This window comes from Hyperoodon ampullatus, assembly GCF_949752795.1.
Source record: "Hyperoodon ampullatus genome assembly, chromosome: 5".
Classification (NCBI taxonomy): domain Eukaryota; kingdom Metazoa; phylum Chordata; class Mammalia; order Artiodactyla; family Ziphiidae; genus Hyperoodon; species Hyperoodon ampullatus.
In genome coordinates, this window is record NC_136918.1 from 63,894,490 (window position 1) to 63,921,401 (window position 26,912).

General features: G+C 34.3%; 1 protein-coding gene across 1 annotated transcript in view; it reads left to right on the top strand.

The window, feature by feature from the left end:
• Nucleotides 1-2,515: 2,515 nt before the first annotated feature.
• SI (sucrase-isomaltase) overlaps nucleotides 2,516-26,912 on the top strand; it is a gene marked incomplete at both ends in the record, with an annotated part of 117,626 nt that continues 93,229 nt past the window's right edge. Inside the window, 11 exons of the mRNA XM_079704827.1 lie at nucleotides 2,516-2,633; nucleotides 4,094-4,230; nucleotides 5,816-5,933; nucleotides 6,229-6,338; nucleotides 13,358-13,509; nucleotides 14,698-14,869; nucleotides 16,517-16,616; nucleotides 17,558-17,670; nucleotides 20,735-20,860; nucleotides 21,500-21,631; nucleotides 21,719-21,838. Of these exons, the coding sequence (XP_079560953.1) occupies nucleotides 2,516-2,633; nucleotides 4,094-4,230; nucleotides 5,816-5,933; nucleotides 6,229-6,338; nucleotides 13,358-13,509; nucleotides 14,698-14,869; nucleotides 16,517-16,616; nucleotides 17,558-17,670; nucleotides 20,735-20,860; nucleotides 21,500-21,631; nucleotides 21,719-21,838 (1,398 nt within the window). The remainder of the gene's footprint in view (nucleotides 2,634-4,093; nucleotides 4,231-5,815; nucleotides 5,934-6,228; nucleotides 6,339-13,357; nucleotides 13,510-14,697; nucleotides 14,870-16,516; nucleotides 16,617-17,557; nucleotides 17,671-20,734; nucleotides 20,861-21,499; nucleotides 21,632-21,718; nucleotides 21,839-26,912) is intronic.

Genomic DNA, 26,912 nt, shown 5'->3' on the forward strand with positions numbered 1-26,912 from the left:
TCTATCTGCACTTGTTTAAAATAGCAGCTATAACATATTTTCATTTGTCATTTTAAATATATAGCCCTTTGTACTAAAACAGGAAAAAACATTTCTAATTTTTTTTAAAGATAGAATATTTTCTTTGCCCAGCTCTTCATTAAAATTTTTGTCAGACTCAAGTAGAATCATAGCAAGTTTAGTTGAATTGCTCTATATAGATGAAAATAAAGATCAAAATATTTTGAAATATAAAGAAATACTCTAGGTATGATTAAATATATTTTATTTAAGAAAAATATATATGCAGAATAGAATGCTATATTTATAAAACATTTAATCTTTTGTAGCAGGTCTTTTAAAGATCAGTTATCAAGTTAGCATCTAATAGTGTTACTCATTTTGAAAATAAATATACAGAGAAAGGACATCAGTATATAATTTCCCCAAAAATATTTTGCTTAAAATTACTGTGATCCAAAATACGAACACTGTAATTACCACCTACAGCAAATGAACAACTTTAGTACTGATCATTTATAAGTACTCGTATGAATAATTTAATTTTGGTACATTAATTTTATTCTGAATTTTTTAGTTTAAAGAGGGTTAGCTTCAGGACAATGCACTTTTTCTTTGATTTCCCTTAACAAAATAAATGCATAATCCTTTTTATTGGCGTTTTGATCTCAAAGTGAAATTACTTTGAGTGATAGTTAAGCTTATTTAAAGTTAAACATTAAATGCAACTGTGTTGTTTCTCACATAACATTGAGCAACTGGGTTTCATTTTCTAAACAGCTGCTTAGATCATGTGTCTTTATTTAAATTTAGCTTACATTCATTCAGATTCTCTGAAGATTCCTGATGTAATAAACAGTTTACATATCTATAACAGGAAATCATATGCTAAAATTGAATGCTAATCTTTAAGCATTCAATCATAAGGTATATTTTAAAAATTGAGCTTGTACTTATTCGATGTCAGGCTCTGAACTACTTTCATGATTCTTGGTATTAGGAATATAACAAGCCAATGGAGGAAATTAACACATGTTTAAATAATTGCAATAGATATACTATGTGCTATTGTAAAATGGGAAGAGGATAGATTAACTCTGCTTCTAAAAGTAGGAAAACATTCACAGATGACATGGCACTTGAACTGGACATAAATTGGAACTAACCCAGAAGAGCAGATGTGGAAGAATTGAAGAAAGATTAAACAGCGTTTACTAAGAAGACATGTTATTCAAAAAAAATATATTTCATTGGTGGGGGTAAGATAAGGGTATAATTCTGAAAATATTCTTGAGGTAGAATTAACAGGACTTGTTGAATGATTTAATGTGGTAGAAAGATATGAAAGAGGGAAAATAAATTTTTAGGTTGGAACAACTGAGTATGTGAATTGACATAGATAGCTACAGGAGGAGGGACTGGTATGAGAGGGCAAAAAATTTTATTTTAAAACCAGCAATCTATAAGAGCAATTATTGTGAAAATTCTGAATTTCTATCTAGGTATATGCATTGAATTAAAACATATAAAAACATAAAATACAGAAAAGTCATGGAAACTTAAGACTAGGAGAGATAAGAGATGTATGGTCAAAACTAAGTTAAACAAATAAGTTTTAAGATAATTACTAGAGAAGAGCTCTTCCCTACCTACATTTAGGCACCTCTGGATGCTAACTCAGATGTATAATGTTATCTGAAATGAATATATATATATATATATATATATATATGAATATATATTTTTGATATGAGAGTTTGGTATATTTTATTTGCTATTTAAGGGTGGAACTTGGAGAGCATGTTGTTCAATTTTCTTTTTTTTTTTAAGAAACAACTCCTAAATATATACCATATGTATGTGTGTATATATATGTGTGTGTGTGTGTGTGTGTGTGTGTGTGTGTGTGGTGTATATATATATATTTTACATTTTATATTGTATTCTTTTATATAATTATATGTATTTTCTTTGCCACATATTTATATTTATATTCTTTTCCACAATATCCTTATAAGAAAGCACTGTTGGAATTGGAGAGCAATAGTTATAGTACGAAGAACTGGATTTTTTGACTTTGAAAAAAATAACATTTTCTCTAATCCTGAAGTTCCTAATGAGTAAAATGTGAATAACAGCATCTCCTTCATACAATTGTTGTGGAAGTAGGGATCATAATGCAAGCATAAGCTTTCTTTGACTTGAAAAAATGTTCTAAAATGAGAGAGCAAGATGCACCTACTTGGAGATCTTTTTCCTTTTGTATTTTCATTTTAGTGTACTACTATAATGTGCATCACTAATTCATTCTTTTTACTTAAAACTGCATGTGTTGTTTACACTTTTGCTAATGTGTATTATTTTAGTTTATAAACTGATAGAGCTGTCTGCGGTTCTGCTTGTGTTATGCTCAGTAGACAAAAAAACCAAATGTGTATAGTTTTATATTAATAATGGTCACTTATTGTAGTTATATATTCTACATTTCAAACATATATTCCTTTTCTTTCTTTAGATGGCAAGGAAGAAATTTACTGGATTAGAAATCACTCTGATTGTCCTCTTTGCTATAGTTACAATAATAGCTATTGCCCTAATTGCTGTTTTAGCAACTAAGACTCCTGCTGTTGAAGGTAAATAATATTGAAAATACTTATTATAGTGAGGTTGAGATAAAGTTTGCTCCATAATAGTTATGGATTTTGAAAAGTAATCTATATGAGATGAAATGCATGAAGAAAGATCTCAGGTACGTTACACAATTACTCCAACTTTTTCTATCGCAGGTTTTTCAATGAAGCATCATTATAATTAAGGAATCTATGTGCTTTGATATTAATGGCCTTCCCCATATTGTGTTCCTTAAGAAATAGCAAACAGACAAAAGGATCAGGATGTTAATGAACAGTGGAATAATCATCTAGAGTTACCAGTGAGGTTCTTCTAACTAGTAGGAAATCTCATTAGTGGTGTTTTGCTCTGGGTTTCAGACACCTGCAGGGAGGTGGGGGGGGGGAATTTAGGAGGATAATCTCTTTGTCATAGGCTTAATTTTTTATTAAGAAGAGAGATGTTGTATGAGAAAAACAGGTAGCAGGAATGAAACCAGCTTGAAACGTTTATCTTTTTTTTTCTGAATATTTCTATCCTGATTTAAGGTTGATACATGCCAGTCTGATCCACCTAATCTACTTTTTCTTTCTTCATCATTCTGTCTTGACTAAATCATAATTGGAAAACATATTGCAAATTATCTTCTAATCTAACAGTAGTTAGCATTTTCTGCTGCCTCTGGTCTCTTGGTTTACCTTCTTTTAGTAAACTGAAATCTCGGTAGATTGTGAAGCAATCAAATTTATCTTCCCCATCTCTGATTGCTAGAAAGTCGCTCTTTATTACACAGAGCTGGAATTTAGTTTTCTTTACTATTCCCTGCTTTCTCTTCTATTCACTTCAAGTATCTTCTTCCTCTTTTTTTTTTTTTTTTTTTTTTTGCAGTACGCGGGCCTCTCACTGTTGTGGCCTCTCCCGTTGCGGAGCACAGGCTCCAGATGCGCAGGCTCAGCGGCCATGGCTCACGGGCCCAGCCGCTTCGCAGCATGTGGGATCCTCCCAGACCGGGGCACGAACCCATGCCCCTGCATTGGCAGGCGGACTCTCAACCACTGCGCCACCAGGGAAGCCCCTCTTTTTCTTCTTAATCTTCTCTTTTCTGCTCTAATTCTTGTCTCCTTCTCTACATCCTTTCCCCATCCATGTATCTCCACCTTCTTTTTTCATCTCTAAAACACAATTTTTAAGCACACTGGGAATATACATTTTGTTTCCTTTTGAATCTACCTCAAGACCTCCTGTGAATGTATTTTGATTCTCTGAAGGAACAGTCAACAGGGCTTTGACAGTTTTAAATATCATTTGGATCTTTCCCTTTTGGTGACTAGGACTTGAATTTGTGGGGGGTTTTTTAATGCAAAGTTTATGTTCATTTTCATTATATATACATTTATGAATACTTTTAATGTATTTGTTACTTGAAAATTTGAAAAATTAATTTAAAACCATGTTTTCTTTTATTGACCTTTTTCTTTCCCAGAAGTCAGTGGTTCTACTTCAACCCCTGCTACCATTCGCACAACCACTGTGTATCCTGGTTCAGGAAAATGTCCAAGTGTGCTAAATGATCTTATCAATGAGAGAATAAACTGCATTCCAGAACAATTTCCAACACAGGTCTGCAACAAATGTATTTAATACTTTTATGAATAGATATATAGTATGATAATTATATTAAGATAATTATGTAATATTGGATCAATTCCATATTTTTAAAACTCTAGCCATTAATTAGGGTGCATTTCTTTTTATTGTATTTAGGTATGAACAGATGAAAGATAATGGAAATTACTGAGCTTGCTTTTCTGTACTTCCTTTCAATTCAAATTAACAAGTTAATATTTTCCCATGCTTAACAAGCTATTGTTAAATTTACAAATCTTCATGAAATTCTATCCTCTCCAATCTACTTGTTAAAAATAAGTATAACCTTTGACAATATAGGACATTTGAGAAAGATATCTACATTCTATTAAAGTATTTGTGAAGATAACATTAAGAAAACAAAGTAACATTGATTCTTCTAATTTTTTAAAATTATTTATTTTTATTATTTGGTAATTGGGGAGAAGGGGCTCAAATGGAGAAAAGTAAGTGTAACAGAATGGATTCACATAACCCTAGTTGACTTTCCCTTGGTCTTCATAACTTGCGTGGGATTAAAATGTCAATGAATGAATTTGTGTGTGTATGTGTGTGTGTCTTCCCATTTTGCAATATCTATATCAAAAGTCACACATACTTTAGATTCTGTTAGTTAATGACCCTCCAAAATTCTCAGCTCCCATTTGCTCTCATTTGCAATATATATATATATATTTGCATGTGTATGTGTGCACACGTGTGTGTATGTGTACCTGATGCCATTTTAATTTGATGTTAAAAATAGGAGAGAAGTTAACATGTATACTATCAGCTGGTAAAAGTGGAGGCTTTTAACATTTTTTTCAAGGCAAATAGCCAAGAAGAAAAAGCTCACAAGCATTCAAATTATGAAAACATGTCACACTATTAAATTTAAATATTAAATAGATTTTTGATTATACCAATGTTAACACACAGCAGCACCATGTGACTCAACTTTTACTATAAACATATATAATTTTTCTTCCACTTAATATAATCTTTCCATATAGATCATAAAATTACTGAGAATTTAGTATTTTACTTTATTCATTGGATGTTGCAACAACTGGCACATAAACTAGTTTAAATCATATTGAACTACTAATTTTCTGGAGATAACTACATTTTATGTAGGCTTAAGTTTAGGGCCATATCTTCATCTTTATAGCCTCACTTGCAACTTGATACATAATTGGTACACAATAAATATTTTAGTTCTTCTGCATTGACTACATGACAACAGAATACACTGTAATTATCCAGAGTGCAGGAATGTTTAAAATAACATGAGCTTACAATAATGTGTATTGATATGTAAATTTGATAAATCACAACTCAGAACATCAGTCTCTGATAGGGTGTAATTGATTCAATTCATCAAATATTTACATTTCTTCCAAGTGAAAGGAACAAAAGAATAAATGATATTTTAGCATATTATATATTTGAAGAAATAAGATTTTTTTAAAACATTCACTCAGACATTTATTGGAATGACTGTATGTTTAAAAAATAGAGATTGACCCATATGATAATAATACTAACCCCATGATTCCTTTAATAAATGTTTTATCAGACACTTTGTGCAGCTCGAGGTTGCTGCTGGAGGCCATGGAATAATTCTGTTATTCCTTGGTGCTTCTTCGTAGATAACCATGGCTATAATGCTGAGGGAACAACATCAACAAATACTGGTGAGAAGTGTTCTATCATGATGATCCAACATATTTTAAGTCTAATGAAAAAAGTACATTTAAAAATTTTCTTGGAAAGATATCTTAAATAAAATCAAATGGAAAATATGTACACAAAAATGTTCAAATTGATATATTTAGGACATTTTTTGCATGATTGTATCTTCCAAATGAAAAAACAAAGTCATTATATGTGACAGGCAAGAAAATTAGAAAATGTGAAAATATTTAATACTTATTAATCTTTGTAAATAAAGTCATAATTCATGCAAACATTTTTTTTTCTTTCTTTAAGGACTTGAAGCCAAATTAAACAGGATACCTTCACCAACACTCTTTGGAAATGACATTAACACTGTTCTCCTCACAACTCAAAGTCAGACACCCAAACGTTTCCGGTTCAAGGTTTGGTCTTTGAGATTTCTAAAGAAAAGTTATTAATAAAACACGTTATGAATAGACTTTTCACCCCAAGAAGACATTTCCCTCTTAATAAATATTTATTTCAAAGCAAAGAACTAGTTTAGACTCATTACTCCACTTCTCTGAGACTGTCTACTCAAATATAACATAAGAGATTTTCCTCTGGCAGTAGTTTTTGGAGAATGTAATAATATAGTCAATGTAAAATATTTGGTACAGTGTCCTGAGAAGAATAAACACTCAAAAAACTTTAGTAATTTTATTCAACTAAAGACTGTGATAAAATATTAGTTTAAAATTTAATTTGAGAAAGATGTTAATTGTCTTATATCAATGTGACACACTCTCTAGTTCTTTTTATTGATATCACTTCTAGTCATGATTTTTTTTTGAATTTTATTATTTTTTTTTATACATCAGGTTCTTATTAGTTATCTATTTTATACATATTAGGGCATATATGTCAATCCAAATCTCCTAGTTCATCCCACCACAACAAACCTCCACCCCCGCTTTCCCCACTTGGTGTCTATATGTTTGTTCTCTACATCTGTGTCTCTATTTCTGACTTGCACACTGGTTCATCTGTACCATTTTTCTAGATTACATATATATGCATTCATACACAGTATTTCTTTTTCTCTTTCTGATTTATTTCACTCTGTATGACAGTCTCTAGGTCCATCCACATCTCTACAAATGATCCAATTTCATTCCTTTTTATGAGAGCAATATCCCATTGTATATATGTACCACATTTTCTTTATCCATTTGTCTGTCGAGGGGCATTTAGGTTATTTCCATGACCTGGCTATTGTAAATAGTGCTGCAATGAACATTGGGGTGCATGTGTCTTTTTGAATTATGGTTTTCTCTGGGTATATGCCCAGTAGTGGGATTCCTGGGTCATATGGTAGTTATATTTTTAGTTTTTTAAGGAACATCCATACTGTTCTCCATAGTGGCTGTATCAATTTTCACTCCCACCAAGAGTGCAAGAGGGTTCCCTTTTCTCCACACCCTCTCCAGCATTGGTTGTTTGTAGATTTTCTGATGATGCCCATTCTAAGCGGTGTGAGGTGATACCTCATTGTAGCTTTGATTTGCATTTCTCTAATAATTAGTGATGTTGAGCAGCTTTTCATGGGCCTCTTGGCCATCTGTATGTCTTCTTTGGAGAAATGTCTGTTTAGATCTTCTGCCCGTTTTTTGATTGGGTTGTTTTTTATTTTTATTGAGCTGAATGAGCTGTCTATATATTTTGGAGATTAATCCTCTGTTTGTTGATTCATTTGCAAAAGTTATCTCCCATTCTGAGGGTTGTCATTATATTTTGTTTATAGTTTCCTTTGCTGTGCAAAAGCTTTTAAGTTTCATGAGGTCCCATTTGTTTATTTTTGTTTTTATTTCCTTTACTCTAGGAGGTGGGTCAAAAAGGATCTTGCTGTGATTTATGTCAAAGAGTGTTCTTCCTATGTTTTCCTCTAAGAGTTTTATGGTGTCTGATGTTACATTTAGGTCTTTAATCCATTAGGAGTTTATTTTTGTGTATGGTGTCAGGGAGTGTTCTAATTTCATTATTTTACATGTAGCTGTCCAGTCTTCTCAGCACCACTTAATGAAGAGACTGTCTTTTCTCCATTATAGATCCTTGCCTCCTTTGTCATAGATTAGTTTACCATAGGTGCGTGGGTTTACCTCTGGGCTTTCTAACCTTTTCCATTGATCTGTTTTTGTGCCAGTACCATATTGTCTTGGTCACCATAGATTTGTAGTATAGTCTGAAGTCAGCGAGTCTGATTCCTCTGGTCCGTTTTTCCCCTCAAGATTGCTTTGGCTATTTGGGGTCTTTTGTGTCCATACAAATTTTAAATTTTTCTTGTTCTAGTTCTGTAAAAAATGCTTTTGGTAATTTGATAGGGATTGCACTGAATCTATAGATTGCTTTATGTAGAATAGTCATTTTCACAATATTGATTCTTCCAATCCAAGAACATGGTATATCTCTCCATCTGTTTGTGTCATCTTTGATTTCTTTCATCAGTGTCTTATAGTTTTCTGAGTTCAGGTCTTTTACTTCCTTAGGTAGGTTTATTCCTAGGTATTTTATTCATTTTGTTGCTATGATAAATGGAAGTGTTTCCTTAATTTCTCTTTCTGATCTTTCGTTGTTAGTATATAGGAATGCAAGAGATTTCTGTGCATTAATTTTGTATCCTGCAACATTACAAAATTCATTGATTAGCTCTAGCAGTTTTCTGGTGGCATCTTTAGGAATATCTATGTATAGTATCATGTCCTCTGCAAACAGTGACAGTTTTACTTCTTTTCCAATTTGTATTCCTTTTGTTTCTTTTTCTTCTCTGATTGCCATGGCTAGGACTTCCAAAACGATGTTGAATAATAGTGGCGAAAGTGGACCTCCTTGTCTTTTTCCTGATCTTAGAGGAAATGCTTTCAGTTTTTCACCATTGAGAATGATGTTTTCTGTGGGTTTTTCATATATGACCTTTATTATGTTGATGTAGGTTCCCTCTATGCCTACTTTCTGGAGGGTTTTTATCATAAATGGGTGTTGAATTTTGTCGAAAGCTTTTTCTGCATCTACTAAGATGATCATATGTTTTTTTATTCTTCAGTTTGTTAATATGGTGTATCACATTGATTGATTTGTGTATATTGAAGAATCCTTTCATCCTTGTGAAAAATCCCATTTGATATGGTGTATGACACTTTTAAGGAGTTGTGTTATGTTTGCTAGTATTTTGCTGAGGATTTTTGCATTTATATTCATCAGTGATGTTGGTGTGTCATTTTCTTTTTGTTTAGTATCTTTGTCTGGTTTTGGTATCAGGGTGATGTTGGCCTCATAGAATGAGTTTGGGATTGTTCCTTCCTCTGTAATTTTTTGGAAGAGTTTGCGAAAGATGGGTGTTAGCTCTTCTCTAAATGTTTGATAGAATTCACTTTAACCAACTGGTCCTGAACTTTTGTTTATTGGAAGATTTTAATCACATTTTCAATTTCAATGCTTGTGATTGGTCTGTTCATATTTTCTATTTCTTCCTTGTTCAGTCTTGGAAGATTATAGTTTTCTAAGAATTTGTCCATTTCTTCCAGGTTGTCCATTTTATTGGCATAAATTTGCTTGTAGTAGTCTCTTATGATGTTTTTATTTCTGTGGTGTCCATTGTAACTTCTCCTTTTCATTTCTAATTTTATTGATTTGAGTCCTCTCACTCTTTTTCTTGATGAGTCTGGCTAAACGTTTATCAATTTTTTTTTATCTTCTCAATGAATCACCTTTTCGTTGTATTGATCTTTGTTATTGTTTTCTTTGTTTCTATTTCATTTATTTCTGCTCTGATATTTTTGATTTCTTTCCTTCTACTAACTTTGGGTTTTGTTTGGTCTTCCTTCTCTAGTTCCTTTAGGTTTAGGTTAGACTGTTTATTTGAGATTTTTCTTGTTTCTTGAGGTAGGATTGTATTGCTATATACTTCCCTCTTAGAATTACTTTTGCTGCATCCCATGGGTTTTGGATCATTGTTTTTTCATTTTCATTTGTCTCTAGATATTTTTTGATTTCCGTTTTGATTTCTTCAGTGATCTCTTTGTTATTTAGCAACGTATTGTTTAGCCTCCAGGTGTTTGTGTTTTTTATATTTTAGTCCCTGCAATTGATTTCTAATCCCATAGTGTTTTTGTCAGAAAACATGCTTGATATGATTGCAATTTTCTTAAATTTACTGAGGCTTGATTTGTGACCCAAGATGTGATCTATCCTGGAGAATATTGCATGTGCACTTGAGAAGAAAGTGTAATCTGCTGTTTTTGGATGGAGTGTCCTATAAATATCAATTAAATCTATCTGTTCTATTGTGCCATTTAAAGGTTGTGTTTCCTTATTAATTTTCTGTCTGGATGATCTGTCCATTGGTGTAAGTGAGGTGTTAAAGCCCCCCACTATTGTTGTGTTACTGCCAATCCCCTCTTTTATAGCTGTTAGCATTTGCCTTATTTATTGAGGTGCTTCTATGTTGGGTGCATATATATTTATAATTGTTACGTCTTCTTCTTGGATTGATCTCTTGATCATTATGTAGTGTCCTTCCTTGTCTCTTGTCACATTCTCTATTTTAAAGTCTATTTTATCTGATATGAGTATTGCTACTCCTTTTGATTTCCATTTGCATGGAATATCTTTTTCCAACCCCTCACTTTCTGTCTGTATGTGTCCCTAGGTCTGAAGTGGGTCTCTTGTAGACAGCATATATATGTGTCTTGTTTTTGTATCCATTCAGTGAACCTGTGTCTTTTGGTTAGAGCATTTAATCCATACACTTTTAAGGTAATTATCAATATGTATGTTCCTGTTACCATTTTCTTAATTGTTTTGCATTTGTTTTGTAGGTCCTTTTCTTCTCTTGTGTTTCCCAGTTAGGAAAGTTCCTTTAGCATTTGTTGTATAGCTGGTTTGGTGGCGCTGAATTCTCTTAGCTTTTGCTTGTCTGTAAAGCTTTGATATCTCCATCGAATCTGAATGAGATCCTTGCTGGGTACTACAACTTGGTTGTAGTTTCTTTCCTTTAGAAAGAAAATAGTTTTTCTTTCCTTTCATCATTTAGATATATCATGCCACTCCGTTCTGGCTTCTAGAGTTTCTGCTAAGAAATTAGCTGTTAGCCTTATGGGATTTCCCGTTTATGTTATTTGTCATTTTTCCCTTGTTGATTTTAATAGTTTTTCTTTTCCTTTAATTTTTTCAATTTGATTACCATGTGTCTCGGCTGGTTTCTTCTTGGGTTTATCCTGCCTCGGACTCTCTACACTTCCTGGACTTGGGTGGCTATTTCCTTTCCCATGTTAGGGAAGTTTTTGACTATAATCTCTTCAAATATTGTCTCGGGTCCTTTATCTCTCTCTTCTCCTTCTGGGACCCCTACCTTGCGTATGTTGGTGCATTTTGTATTGTCCCAGATGTCTCTTAGGTTCTCTTCATTTCTTTTCATTCTTTTTTCTCTATTCTGTTCCATGTCATTGCAGCCTACAATTCTGCCTTCCAGGTAACTTATCCATTCTTCTGCCTTAGTTATTCTGCTGTTGATTCCTTCTAGTGTATTTTTCATTTCAGTTATTGTATTGTTCATCTATGTTTGTTCTTTAATTCCTCTAGGTCTTTGTTAAACATTTCTTGCACCTTCTCAATCTTTGCCTGCATTCTTTTTCCAAGGTCCTGGATCATCTTCCCTATCATTATTCTGAATTCTTTTTCTGAAAAGTTGCCTATCTCCAGTTTATTTAGCGTTTTTCTGGGTTTTTATCTTGTTCCTTCATCTGGTACATAGTCCTCTGCCTTTTCATTTTTTCTCTCTTTCTGTGAATGTGGTTTTCCTTCCACAGGTGGCAGGATTGTAGCTCTTTTTGTTTCTTCTGTCTGCCTTCTGGTGGATGAGGCCATCTAGGAGGCTTGTGCAAACTTCCTGATAGGAGGGACTGGTGGTGGGTAGAGCTAAGTTTTACTCTGGTCAGCAGAGTTCAGTAAAACTTTAATCCACTTGTCTGCTGGTAGATGGGACTGAGTTCCCTCTATGTTGGTTGTTTGGCTTGACGTGACTGAGCACTGGAGTCTACAGGCTGTTTGGTGGGGCTAATGGCAGACTCTGGGAGGGCTCATGCCAAAGAGTACTTCCCAGAACTTCTGCTGCCAGTGTCCTTGTCCCCATGGTGAGTTACAGCCACCCCCTGCCTCTGCAGGAGACCCTCCAAACCAGCAGGTAGGTCTGGTTCAGTCTTCTATGGGGTCAGTGCTTCTTTCTCCTGGGTCCTGATGTGCACACTACTTTGTTTGTGCCCTCCAAGAGTAGAGTCTCTGTTTCCTTCAGTCCTGTTGAAGTCCTGCAATCAAATCCCACTAGCCTTCAATGTCTGATTCTCTGGGAATTCCTCATCACATTGCCAGACCCCTAGGCTCAGGAGCCTAATGTGGGTCTCAGAACCTTCACTCTAGTGGGTAGACTTCTGTGGTATAATTGTTCTCCAGTTTGTGAGTCACCCAACACAGTGCTTATGGGATAAGATTTTTATTGTGATTGCACCCCTCCTACCATCTCACTGAGGCTTCTCCTTTGTCTTTGGATGTCGGGTATATTTTTGGTGAGTTCCAATGTCTTCCTGCTGATGACTGTTCATTAATTAGTTGTGATTCCAATGCTCTCAGAAGAGGGAGTGCTCTACTCATGATTTTAAAGAAACTAATTTCTGCTGTTTTTTTTTACCAAGTAGTTTATTAGTATCGTCTTTTGGATTTGTCAGTGAAAACACTATATCCTTTGTACATTACCTTCTAGCCATAATTTCACAAATATTAAGATTTATTTTAAACAAAATTCAAAAGTCTTGCAGGATTTTTAAACAGGTGATAACTGAAATGTAACAAGGGTAATTAAATTACAAAACCCAGTATTCAAGAATCAATATTTAATAATACTATCATTATTTATTTATATTGGTCAATAAAAATTTTTATTTGATATAGTACCATTATGACCCACTAATTCTATTAATTCATTTACAGTTTATTCTGTGCATAGCCATTCAACAATATTAAAGTTAAGTTTATGACTAGATTAATAGCTCATCTATAAAATTATTTAATTTTTTTATAGCTTTTTTTTTTTTTTTTTTTTTTGGCTGTATGTGGGCCTCTCACTGTTGTGGCCTCTCCCGTTGTGGAGCACAGGCTCCGGACGTGCAGGCTCAGCGGCCATGGCTCACGGGCTCAGCCGCTGCATGGCATGTGGGATCTTCCCGAACTGGCGCACGAACCCGTGTGCCCTGCATCGGCAGGCGGACTCTCAATCACTGCGCCACCAGGGAAGCCCCAAATTATTTAATTTATTATTTCATGTTTAGAACTCGCATTTAATACTTAGTTCAGAATTGAAAAATTAAATAACAGTTTTGAATCAAATAATGCTAATTTTTCAAAATCTTTGCAGATTACTGATCCAAATAATAGAAGATATGAAGTTCCTCATCAGTTTGTAAAAGAATTTAGTGGAACTGCAGCTTCTGATACATTATACGATGTGAAGGTTATAGACAATCTGTTTAGCATTAAAGTTTATAGAAAAAGCAATGATAGACTTTTGTAAGTAATTATTTTATATTAATAAAAGATTAAATAATTGGTCACTTTTATTATATTATCATAGAATTATGAAAGTATTAATTTTAGGGCATTTTCAGAAAGATTAAGTTTCCTCCCAAAAGAGGGTGGGTGTATGTGTTTTAAAGATTATAATGTTAAAGGGATTTTAATTTCTCATGGAAGAAAGGAACAAGAACATGAATGAAAGTATAGAAATGGGCCAACCAAAGTTGAAGGTGAAGAGCATCACTGATACAATCTAAGCCTTGTTTATATTTTTGCATACTTAAAATTCCTGTTGTGTCTTTTCCCCTTTATTTATCATATTCTGTTGTGAATTTGTAGTGTCAAATAGATACTAAGCAGAGAGTGACGAATTTCCATAGTACAATTAGAGGATTTTTCATATATATGTATGAAATTAAATTGAATATATATTAACATATAATAAATTTAAATTACTATACATATATTAATTTAAATATTACATGAATGCCTTCATTATAAATGTATTTTGAGGGATACTCGTTGCAAATAATTTAATAACTTTCAAGATCATAGCTCTTGAATCTCCAAGAAAGGTTAATTAAACAATTGTAAAAACTGAATCTCAGCAATTACTTTCTGTAAATATATTTTAATAACTTGCGATTGAGTTTATGTTAAATCACAAAAGAAATGCTGTTTAACATTTCTCATAGTATATATTTGATATGCATAAAACATGTAACCTTTCTCTTTTTGGAAAAATAATTTTGAACTTAATTTTAATATATATATTAGAGGTGTGGAAACCAGTATAGTACTGTATTTTAAAACTCTGTCTCTGAAGCAAAGCAGAACTATGTCTGAAATTTGGCTCTGCTGCCTAACCTTGAAAACATGAATAAATTTGTCCAATTTGTGTCATTTGTGAAATGAAATTTATAATGGTAGTTGTGCTTTAGGATTTTGGTGAAGATAAAAGGAGAGAATGCATGTGAAAAATCATATTGATGATGAAACAAATTGTGTTAATAGAATTAACAAGTTCTGGTTATGGTATAAAATTTATGTGTTACTAAGAATTGATCACAGCTAAAGACTGACATATTTAAAATGCAATATTCTGGATGATAACATAGACCTGTATTTAGTAGAACATTTTATATGTTTCTAGCTCATTTATTTATTTATTTCATACTACAGGTTTGACACCAGCATTGGTCCACTGGTATACTCCGACCAGTATTTACAGATCTCAGCCAGACTTTCCAGTGAATATATTTATGGTATTGGGGAACATATTCATAAGAGATTTCGTCATGATTTATATTGGAAAACATGGCCAATTTTTACACGGGATCAACTTCCTGGTGATGTAAGCCACTCTCTTTCTTGTTATAAATAAAATAGGTATATTTGAGGATAATTTTAGCCTATTTGAAACCATCATTTTTTTGATGTCAGTGATACACATTCCAGAAGCTTGTTTAATTTAGGGGTGAGGATTGATATCAAAGTCCTAAAATAAATAAGTGACCAACTGATTTTATAAATTTCCAATTTATGAATGTTTTCTTTTTTCACTTTTATATTTTATCATTCCATTCTTGTACTTAAACTTATCCAGGGTTAGTTATTGCACAAGAATAATTCCAAACACCTTGTTCTACATGGCTTTGTATGATATGGTGTCTGCCTATCTATTGGACATCATGTCCTGCATCTATACCCACTTTTTCCTTTACCATAACATATGATCATCTTTCTTAAGTTCACATATTTTCACAAGAGGTTGGTTCTCTTTGTAAGTGCTAAACCATGAAGTTCTTTATTATTTATACAAGTCATTGATAGCTCAGTTGGTTTCACCTCATAAGAATTTTTCCCAAGCTCCTCCATGAAGAATTAATCTTTACTTTCTAACCCTTTATTCATATTTTAATATGACAACCATCACAGTGTATTATTTGTGTATACATTTGTCTGTACTTCTAGAATATACGACTATTCAGGACAAAGACCATACCATTAAAAAAACTCTTTTTTTATTCATTCATGATAGCTTTGAGTCAAATGTTAATGATTTTTAAAATGCAGATGCTCTTTCATTCCTCAAAATGAATGTGAGTTGTTGTTTTAAAGACCCTCATTTCGTACAAAAATATTAATAACTTTTGCCAATCTTTGTTTACAGCATCACTGTCTATAATAAACACCTAAGAAACACCAGGCTAATAAATACCTCATAGCTATTTTCATACATCTTTCCTTTGAACTTCCATACCCAATCAGCCAAGAAGCCTTTCTCCTTTCACTTTTTAAGTTCATTTCCAATTTTCCTCCACCACTTCATCTACTCATCAGCTTTCAACCACTGTACTGCAAAAGTTCTATGAGGGTGGGCTTCCCTGGTGGCGCAGTGGTTGAGAGTCCGCCTGCCGATGCAGGGGACACGGGTTCGTGCCCCGGTCTGGGAAGATCCCACATGCCGCAGAGCGGCTAGGCCCATGAGCCATGGCCACTGAGCCTGTGCTCCAGAGCCTGTGCTCCGCAAGGGGAGAGGCCACAACAGTGAGAGGCCCGCCTACCACAAAAAAAAAAAAAAAAAAAAAGTTCTATGAGGGTGGACATCATTTTGGAATTCCCTGCAATACCTTGGGCATACCTGAGACATAATGGATAAGCATGCTATTACCCTATCACGGATAGCTTTTTTTAAAATTGAAATATAGTTGATTAATATCTTATTAAAACTCATTTAATCATAATAAAACATAAAAGAAGGTAAACTATTAATAGTATAATATATAGCTATATATTTATATCTTAATATATTAATAATTAAAATAAGTTCAATTTTTTTTGTGCTACAATATTTCATATGGTACTTATGTAGAGAAAATTGTTATAGGAGTATGGGAGTAAGTTAAATATGAAGAGTAAATTACAAGAATGAATTGGAATCCATAAAGTCCATTTTCAGTGTATAATCTTTTTATTTTAAATAAATTTATGCCTATAGAATAATAATAATTTATATGGCCATCAAACATTCTTCATGTGCATTGAAGATACTTCTGGAAAGTCATTTGGTGTTTTCTTAATGAACAGCAATGCAATGGGTAAGAGTAATTTATCTGATAATATATTTAAATGAAACTTAAAATGCTTAACTGCTTTCTTTATTCCAATCATAGATATTGTATACCAGAGTAAGCTTTGTTGTTACTGATTTAGAAGGTGAAATTATTATAAGCAGGTTTTGTCGTTAGTGAGGCATGGATTTTTGCATATCTGTGCTTCTGTTTGGGGGAAAGTATGCTGTATTGTGATATTCGGGCACTTCATTTTCCCTCCAGAGGAACACCGAACACATCCATACAAATGAATATTCCCATTCACATAGCCTCATTTGTTAAGATAAGTTAATATGTCACTCCAGGTAAAAAAGAGAAAGGTCTATATGGGTATAGAAAGAAGGAAGAATGATTTTTTTAAGTTTATCATAATTGAAGTAGTGTAGAACCTTTTGTTTTTCAATGTTGTGAATTATGTAATACCTAAATTGGATAGGTGAATCAGTGATAGTAAAAACTACAAAAATTCAAGCAAGAGCTGTATACCATATGGTTATACAGACAATTACTATGTCTTGCATATAGACAAATTAAAAACCTATGTAGTTTTTTTCTTAGAAATCAACATGTGATAATATGATCTTTCACAGAATCTTCAATTAAAATAACTAATTACAGTGCAATTTTAAAAAGAAATCTTTTTGTTGTAAAAAGATGGATCCTCTATTCCTTGCTAAGCAGTTTCTAGAGGAGCTTTTGCCAACATCTGTAAAAGGCAGCATCTGGAATATACTATCTTAAACCTCATGTATGGTGGCATTCCACTTTTCTCCTATATTCTTATCTTCAATACCTAATCTTAATCACTTAAAAAACACTGTAAAACTATGTGATTAATATAAAGTAATTTAAATAGACATTGCAATTATTTTATCACATGTACATGTTTACTATTTACATATGCTTTTCCAATTTTTGTTTTGTAGAGATTTTCATCCAGCCTACTCCAATAGTAACTTACAGAGTTACAGGTGGCATTCTGGACTTTTACATTTTTCTAGGAGATACTCCAGAACAAGTAGTTCAACAGTATCAAGAGGTGTGTTTCAGGTTTATTTTATAAAATTTTTTCTACCATACTTTCAGACATGTCTACATATTAAAATGATTTTAGCTAAGATATTTGAGGCCTCTTAGCTAAATATATTTTTAAACCTTACCATTTCTCAGATATGAGAAAGTGTTTCTTATTTTTGTTTTTGTTATACAGTGACACCTAGGTATATTTAGATGTCTACATTTCAGATATCAAGTTGTTTCTTGCTTCTAGGCAGGTGAGATCAGTAGTTGGATTCCTTTGAGATGTGGCATATTAAATCTTATTCAAGACCTTCTTTGGTGGGATAAAACAAAAGGAAATATCTTATCTTCAAGTCTGAGGATAAGTAATGGGCATATAGGTCATTCATCCCTTTGATAAGAATCTTAGAGGCAAGTGAGTTATGAGGAAGGTTACTGAAACTTGCTGTTAATGTACCATAGGTAAATTCCAGGAAAATTGGCTCTGACACTCAGGCTTAGAAGGAAAGATTTTGAAACATAGTCTGAGGTCCTAACTTCTTGAGGTTACTGTCTAAACAACTCTCATTTACCTATTAAATAACGTCTTAGTGTACCTGAGCCCAAGATGGACCTTAGAAAGGTGAGGAATCCAAGGCGTATTTTGAGCCTAATTCTAGACGTTTCTCCCATGTAAATTGTTCTCCTGTGACTGTTAGTGTATATAATTTCTGGTGTTATTATGAAAAATAAATCATTTTTATAGATATAAGATTTAAGAATCATGCTTATTTATAAAATCTTGTTTTATTGATAAATCTCTTGACATATAAGTCCCATTTTCAAAATGATCTCAAAAGAGAAGCAATTACTATCAAAAACTTTAGTTAGGATCTAAAAACCTGAAATAAGAGTAGGTAGGGTTTTACACAATTGAATAATTTACAATGTCTAGCAATTCCCAAATTGCTGTTCATAAATGTGAATTTCAGAAAGGCAACAAAATTTACAGTCTCTATAATATGAAATCATAGTTATTGTATACAGTTATCACACCATCAAAAGAGGGGAAAGCACATTTTTGTAAAAATTTGATATTTTATTTGTGAAATATTAGTTGGGACAGTTGTCTATTACATGCCAGGTAAAGTCTGTGGTCAGCAGTAGTTGAGTTTGAGTCATGCTTGACATGAGAATGCAACATTCATGTGATATAGCAGTCCACTTGCATACATCATTTTATGGGCAGATTTGTAGAAGCTTGAACTTAAAGAATAAGATAAATGACTTGTATAGAATATAGCACTATTAATCACTGCTGCATTTCAATGGGGCACAAATTATGTAGAGAGAGGCAAAAAAACCTACTTCTTGTTTGAAGAAAAACAAATTATCCTCTCTGTATAAATTAATACATTAGTGGTCCCAGTATGTCAAAATTTAAAACATAATGCATTTGAATGATTAGACCGTTTCATAAGTTTTAAAGTTAATATATACATATAAGTTATAAGATTTATACATAAATTAATATAATATATAATAAAATATGTTTTATACATTTTTATAAAAATAAATTATGTGATACATATAATACACACACACACACACACACACACACACACACAGAAATTTCAATCACATGTCCAAATCTTTAAAGAAGTTCAATGGAGCATAAGGTGTTTATGAATAGAGTTTAAACATACTGAGTTTAGGGGGAGTTTTATTTGATACCAAGTTTTTAAAAATTAATTTAATGCTTAAATTGAATAGAATACAATAACCTGAGTTTTTTTAATTTATATTTTATTTTTACATAGCACCTTTTTTTAACATCTTTATTGGAGTATAATTGCTTTACAATGGTGTGTTAGTTTCTGCTGTAAAACAAAGTGAATCAGCTATACATACACATATATCTCCATATCTCCTCCCTCTTTCGTCTCCCTCCCACCCTCCCTATCCAACCCCTCTAGGTGGTCACAAAGCACCTAGCTGATCTCCCTGTGTTATGCTGTTGCTTCCCCCTAGCTATCTATTTTACATTTGGTAGTGTATATATGTCCATGACACTCTCTCACTTTGTCCCAGCTTACCCTTCCCCCTCCCCATATCCTCAAGTTCATTTTCTAGTAGGTCTGAGTCTTTATTCCCATCTTTCCCATAGCACTTTTTAGACCTACATGATGAAGAAATCATGGATCCAAAAAAAAGTATATTACATAAAGATACATATATATAAACATATATATATATATATATATATATATATATATATATATATATATATATATATATACACACACACATAAGCCAAAGAAAACCCATCATGCCAAATAAGATATTTGTCTTAATGTAACCTAATACTTAGTTTTTGGTGAGAAAACTTAATATCAGTTGCATTCATCTTTCCATGTGCAAAATCCTGTGCTCTGTTGTGATGAGACACTGGTGCTCTGTTGTGAGTTTGCACTGAGCCTGCTTGGGCCACCAGAGAGTGGGAGGAGAAGGGCCCATTTGGCCCTTGGAGGAGGGAAGAAACCAATGTCCTACATGTGAATATAAGTACCTTATGAAATAACTGCCTGGGATCCTTGTAGAAATATATTTTATTAATATTTTTGCAAACTCAGAGAGAAATAAGTGCCAAAATGCAAGGAGATAGAAATTGTATACTTTTAAACATCTCTTTTTCTTATGTGATTATCATTCATTCATTCATTTTGTTGCTACAAGAAGTGGGAGTGTGGTGGGACAATACTCTTTTTCTCAAATCTCTTTAAGGCTATTCTTTTATTCTCTTTTTTAACTTTCCATGCAGAGCAAAATATACTTTTGTAAATGCTACTTTTTTAAGTGCTACCTTTCTGATTTTTTAACACAAAATTAACAAAAGATGAGTGACAGAACATAAACTTGCTAAGTGTTTCATAACAAAATTCTAAGAGAATATCCAGGATACATTTAGAATGCAGATACAAAATCTTTGTTTAAAATATGTAGTTAAACTCAAATCAATACTAGAGATGTAACAATAAGAAGCATATTAATATTTGTTTCTAATGTTCATTTTTGAGACTAATTAAATATCCATTTACTTCAAGCTCATTGGACGACCAAAAATGCCAGCATATTGGAGTCTTGGTTTCCAACTTAGTCGCTGGAATTATAAGTCACTTGATGTAGTGAAAGAAGTGGTACGAAGAAATCGGGAAGCTGGCATACCATTTGTAAGTAGGATGAAGGGTTTGTGGGAATATATTTCAAGTTAAATGTTGTCATATAATAATAATTGTAGGAAATTGTCAGGATTATCATATATACCATATAGATATAGATATAAATATAAATTATTAAGCTGGTTTTTTAATGATAAAGTACACATTATGTCCATATGCAATGTCCAGGCCTACCTGAATTTTGAGAACTGATTATTAGTTATACTACACTAGAAGACATGTTGAAGTGTGAACAAAATTATAGACAGTTTTTTAAATATACTTTATTTTTAGAGCTTATATACTTTTTAATAAAATTTTAATGTATTTTATGTAATGTGCAGTTTGGTTTTTTATCCAAAGAACCCCATATATGTACATATACATATATATATATATATCGACCTAATACATATCCAGTGATCATCACTGAAACAAATGTGAATAATCATTTAATGCTTGTGTACTTTAGAATTAGAAAAACTAGTTTTATAAGCAATTACACTGTGTCTTTAGTGAAATAAAAGAGATCTAAGTTCATTTACTTTTTAATCATTATATTTATAATACAAATTCTTTGGACTTAAAGGTTGAGGTGATTAGAGGGTTCTTTCAGTACTGTTTATTGAAATATACTCTGCTAATTTTCAGGATACACAGGTCACTGATATTGACTATATGGAAGACAAGAAAGACTTTACTTATGATCAAGTTGCATTTAATGGCCTCCCTGAATTTGTTCAAGATTTGCATGACCATGGGCAGAAATATGTCATCATCTTGGTAATAACTGATTATATATATATTATTTGTAGTATCTACACATTTGTAAATTAATTGATTCTCTATAGTTTCTTTTCTCAATATTAGGACCCTGCAATTTCCATAGAGAAACGTGCCAATGGAGCAGCATATGAAACCTACGAAAGGGGAACTGCACAAAATGTGTGGGTAAATGAGTCAGATGGGACTACAGCAATTATTGGAGAGGTAAAGCATGATATTCATTAAGTTTGTGTTGCTCAGATTTTCTGTTGTGCAACAACAAAGTATTTCAGAGTGTGTGTGTTTGTGTGTGTGTGTGTGAGTTTATTTGCTTTCAAATCTGCATTTAATATTTAACTGCATAGAGAAATTTTAGAGCAAATATTTCAATTATCTCTAAACAGTTTTTGTAGAAAGACAGATAATTTTCAGTGACATAAACAAAACTAATGATAAAATATATGATAAATTATTTGGATTATTATAAAATTCTGATCATTTGGACTTCCGGGTAAGATGGAGGAAGAGTAAGACGCGGAGATCACCTTCCTCCCCACGGATACACCAGAAATACAGCTACACGTGGAACAGCTCCTACAGAACACCTACTGAACGCTGGCAGAAGACCCCAGACCTCCCAAAAGGCAAGAAACTCCCAACAAACCTGGGTAGGGCAAAGCGGAGAGATTCCCGCACAGAGGATCGGTGCCGAGCGGCACTCACCAGCCCGAGAGGCTTGTCTGCTCGCCCGCCGGGGCAGGCGGCGCTGGAAGCTGAGGCTCGGGCTTCGGTCAGAGCGCAGGGAGAGGACTGGGGCTGGCGGTGAGAACTCAGCCTGAAGGGGGCTAATGTGCCACAGCTAGCCGGGAGGGAGTCCGGGAAAACTCTGGAGCTGCCGAAGAGGCAAGAGACTTTTTCTTCCCTCTTGGTTTCCTGGTGCTCGAGGAGAGGGGATTAAGAGCGCTGCTTAAAGGAGCTCCACAGACGGGCGCGAGTCGCAGCAGAAAGCACGGAGCCCAGTGACGGGCGTGGGACGCTGGGGCTGCTGCTGCTGCCGCCAAGAAGCCTGTGTGTGAGCGCAGGTCACTGTCCACACCCCCCTTCCGGGGACACTGTGCAGCCGGCCACTGCCGGGGTCCCGGGATCCAGGGGCGGCTTCCCTGGGAGAACGCACGGTGCGCCTCGGGCTGGTGCAACGTCACGCCGGCCTCTGCCACTGCAGGATCATCCCGCACTCCGTGCCCGTCCCTCCCGCCCGGCCTGAGTGAGCCAGAGTCCACTAAGAGGCTGCTTCTTTAACCCTGTCCTGTCTGAAGAACAGATGCCCTGCGGCAACCTACACGCTGAGGCGGGGCCAAATCCAAAGCTGAGACCCAGGAGATGTGAGAACAAAGAAGAGAAAGGGAAACCTCTCCCAGCAGCCTCAGAAGCAGCGGATTAAAGCTCCACAATCAACTTGATATACCCTGCATCTGTGGAATACATGAATAGACAACAAATCATCCCAAATTGAGGCGCCAGGAGTCAGTGCTGTGCCTCTGAGGTGGGAGAGCCAACTTCAGGACACTGGTCCACAAGAGACCTCCCAGCTCCACATAATACCAAAACAGCGAAAATCTTCCAGAGATCTCCATCTCAACACCAGCACCCAACTTCACTCAACGACCAGCAAGCTACAGTGCTGGACACCCTATGCCAAACAACTAGCAAGACAGGAACACAACGCCACCCATTATCAGAGAGGTGGCCTAAAATCATAAAAAGTCCGCAGACACCCCAAAACACACCACCAGACGTGGACCTGCCCACCAGAAAGAAAAGATCCAGCCTCATACACCAGAACACAGGCACTAGTCCCCTCCACCAGTAAGCCTAAACAACCCACTAAACAAACCTTAGCCACTGGGGACAGACACCAAAAACAACGGGAACTACGAACCTGCAGCCTTCAAAAAGGAGACCCCAAACACAGTAACATAAGCAAAATGAGAAGACAGAAAAACACACAGCAGGAGAAGGAGCAAGATAAAAACCCACCAGACCTAACAAATGAAGAGGTAATAGGCAGTCTACCTGAAAAAGAATTCAGAATAATGATGGTAAAGATGATACAAGATTCTATTTCCAAGATCCAAAATCTTGGAAATAGAATAGACAAAATGCAAGAAACAGTTAACAAGGACCTAGAAGAACTAAAGATGAATCAAGCATCGATTCAAAACACAATAAATGAAATAAAAAATACTCTAGATGGGATCAATAGCAGAATAACTGAGGCAGAAGAACGGATAAGTGAGGTGGAAGATAAAATAGTGGAAATAAGTGATGCAGAGCAAAATAAAGAAAAAACAATGAAAAGAACAGAGGACAGTCTCAGAGACATCTGGGACAACATTAAAGCACCAACATTCGAATTATAGGGGTTCCAGAAGAAGAAGAGAAAAAGAAAGAGACTGAGAAAATATTTGAAGAGATTATAGTTGAAAACTTCCCTAATATGGGAAAGGAAATAGTTAATCAAGTCCAGGAGGCACAGAGAGTCCCATACAGAATAAATCCAAGGAGAAATACGCCAAGACACATATTAATCAAACTGTCAAAAATTAAACACAAAGAAATCATATTAAAAGCAGCAAGGGAAAAGCAACAAATAACACACAAGGGAATCCCCATCAGGTTAACAGCTGATCTCTCAGCAGAAACTCTACAAGCCAGAAGGGAGTGGCAGGACATAATTAAAGTGATGAAGGAGAAAAACCTGCAACCAAGATTACTCTAACCAGCAAGGATCTCATTCAGATTTGATGGAGAAATTAAAACATTTACAGACAAGCAAAAGCTGAGAGAGTTCAGCACCACCAAACCAGCTTTACAACAAATGCTAAAGGAACTTCTCTAGGCAAGAAACACAACAGAAGGAAAAGAACTACAATAACGAACCCAAAACAATTAAAGAAATGGGAATAGGAGCATACATATCGATAATTACCTTAAATGTAAATGGATTAAATGCTCCCACCAAAAGACACAGATTGGCTGAATGGATACAAAAACAAGACCCATATATATGCTGTCTACAAGAGACCCACTTCAGACCTAGAGACACATACAGACTGAAAGTAAGGGGATGGAAAAAGATATTCCATGCAAATGGAAACCAAAAGAAAGCTGGAGTAGCAATTCTCATATCAGAGAAAATAGACTTTAAAATAAAGACTACTAGAGGAGACAAAGAAGGACACTACATAATGATCAAGGGATCGATCCAGGAAGAAGATATAACAATTGTAAATATTTATGTACCAAACATAGGAGCACCTCAATACATAAGGGAAATACTAACAGCCATAAAAGGAGAAATCGACAGTAACACAATCATAGTAGGGGACTTTAACACCCCACTTTCACCAATGGACACATCATCCAAAATGAAAATAAATAAGGAAACACAAGCTTTAAATGATACATTAAACAAGATGGACTTAATTGATATTTATACGACATTCCATCCAAAAACAACAGAATACACATTTTTCTCAAGTGCTCATGGAACATTCTCCAGGATAGATCATATCTTGGGTCACAAATCAAGCCTTGGTAAATTTAAGAAAATTGAAATTGTATCAAGTATCTTTTCCGACCACAATGCTATGAGACTAGATATCAATTACAGGAAAAGAGCAGTAAAAAATACAAACACATGGAGGCTAAACAATACAGTACTTATTAACGAAGTGATCACTGAAGAAATCAAAGAGGAAATTAAAAAATACCTAGAAACAAATGACAATGGAGACACGACGACCCAAAACCTATGGGATGCAGCAAAAGCAGTTCTAAGAGGTAAGTTTAAAGAAATACAATCGCACCTTAAGAAACAGGAGACATCTTGAATAAACAACCTAAACTTGCACCCAAAGCAATTAGAGAAAGAAGAACAAAAACATCCCAAAGTTAGCAGAAGGAAAGAAATCATAAAAATCAGATCAGAAATAAATAAAAAAGAAATGAAGGAAACGATAGCAAAGATCAATAAAACTAAAAGCTGGTTCTTTGAGAAGATAAACAAAATTGATAAACCATTAGGCAGACTCATCAAGAAAAAAAGGGAGAAGACTCAAATCAATAGAATTAGAAATGAAAAAGGAGAAGTAACAACTGACACTGCAGAAATACAAAAGATCATGAGAGATTACTACAAGCAACTCTATGCCAATAAAATGGACAACCTGGAAGAAATGGACAAATTCTTAGAAATGCACAACCTGCCAAGACTGAATCAGGAAGAAATAGAAAATATGAACAGACCAATCACAAGCACTGAAATTGAAACTGTGATAAAAAATCTTCCAACAAACAAAAGCCTAGGACCAGATGGCTTCACAGGCGAATTCTATCAAGCATTTAGAGAAGAGCTAACACCTATCCTTCTCAAACTCTTCCAAAATATAGCAGAGGGAGGAACACTCCCAAACTCATTCTATGAGGCCACCATCACCTTGATACCAAAACCAGACAAGGATGTCACAAAGAGAGAAAACTACAGGGCAATATCACTGATGAACATAGATGCAAAAATCCTCAACAAAATACTAGCAAACAGAATCCAACAGCACATTAAAAGGATCATACACCATGATCAAGTGGTGTTTATTCCAGGAATGCAAGGATTCTTCAATATATGCAAATCAATCAACGTGATACACCATATTAACAAATTGAATGAGAAAAACCATATGATCATCTCAATAGATGCAGAGAAAGCTTTCGTCAAAATTCAGCATCCATTTATGATAAAAACCCTGCAGAAAGTAGGCATAGAGGGAACTTTCCTCAACATAATAAAGGCCATATATGACAAACCACAGCCAGCATCATCCTCAATGGTGAAAAACTGAAACCATTTCCACTAAGATCAGGAAGAAGACAAGGTTGCCCACTCTCACCACTCTTATTCAACATAGTTTTGGAAGTTTTAGCCACAGCAATCAGAGAAGAAAAGGAAATAAAAGGAATCCAATTCGGAAAAGAAGAAGTAAAGCTGTCACTGTTTGTAGATGACATGATACTATACATAGAGAATCCTAAAGATGCTACCAGAAAACTACTAGAGCTAATCAATGAATTTGGTAAAGTGGCAGGATACAAAATTAATGCACAGAAATCTCTTGCATTCCTATATACTAATGATGAAAAATCTGAAAGTGAAATCAAGAAAACACTCCCATTTACCATTGCAACAAAAAGAATAAAATATCTAGGAATACACCTACCTAAGGAGACAAAAGACCTGTATGCA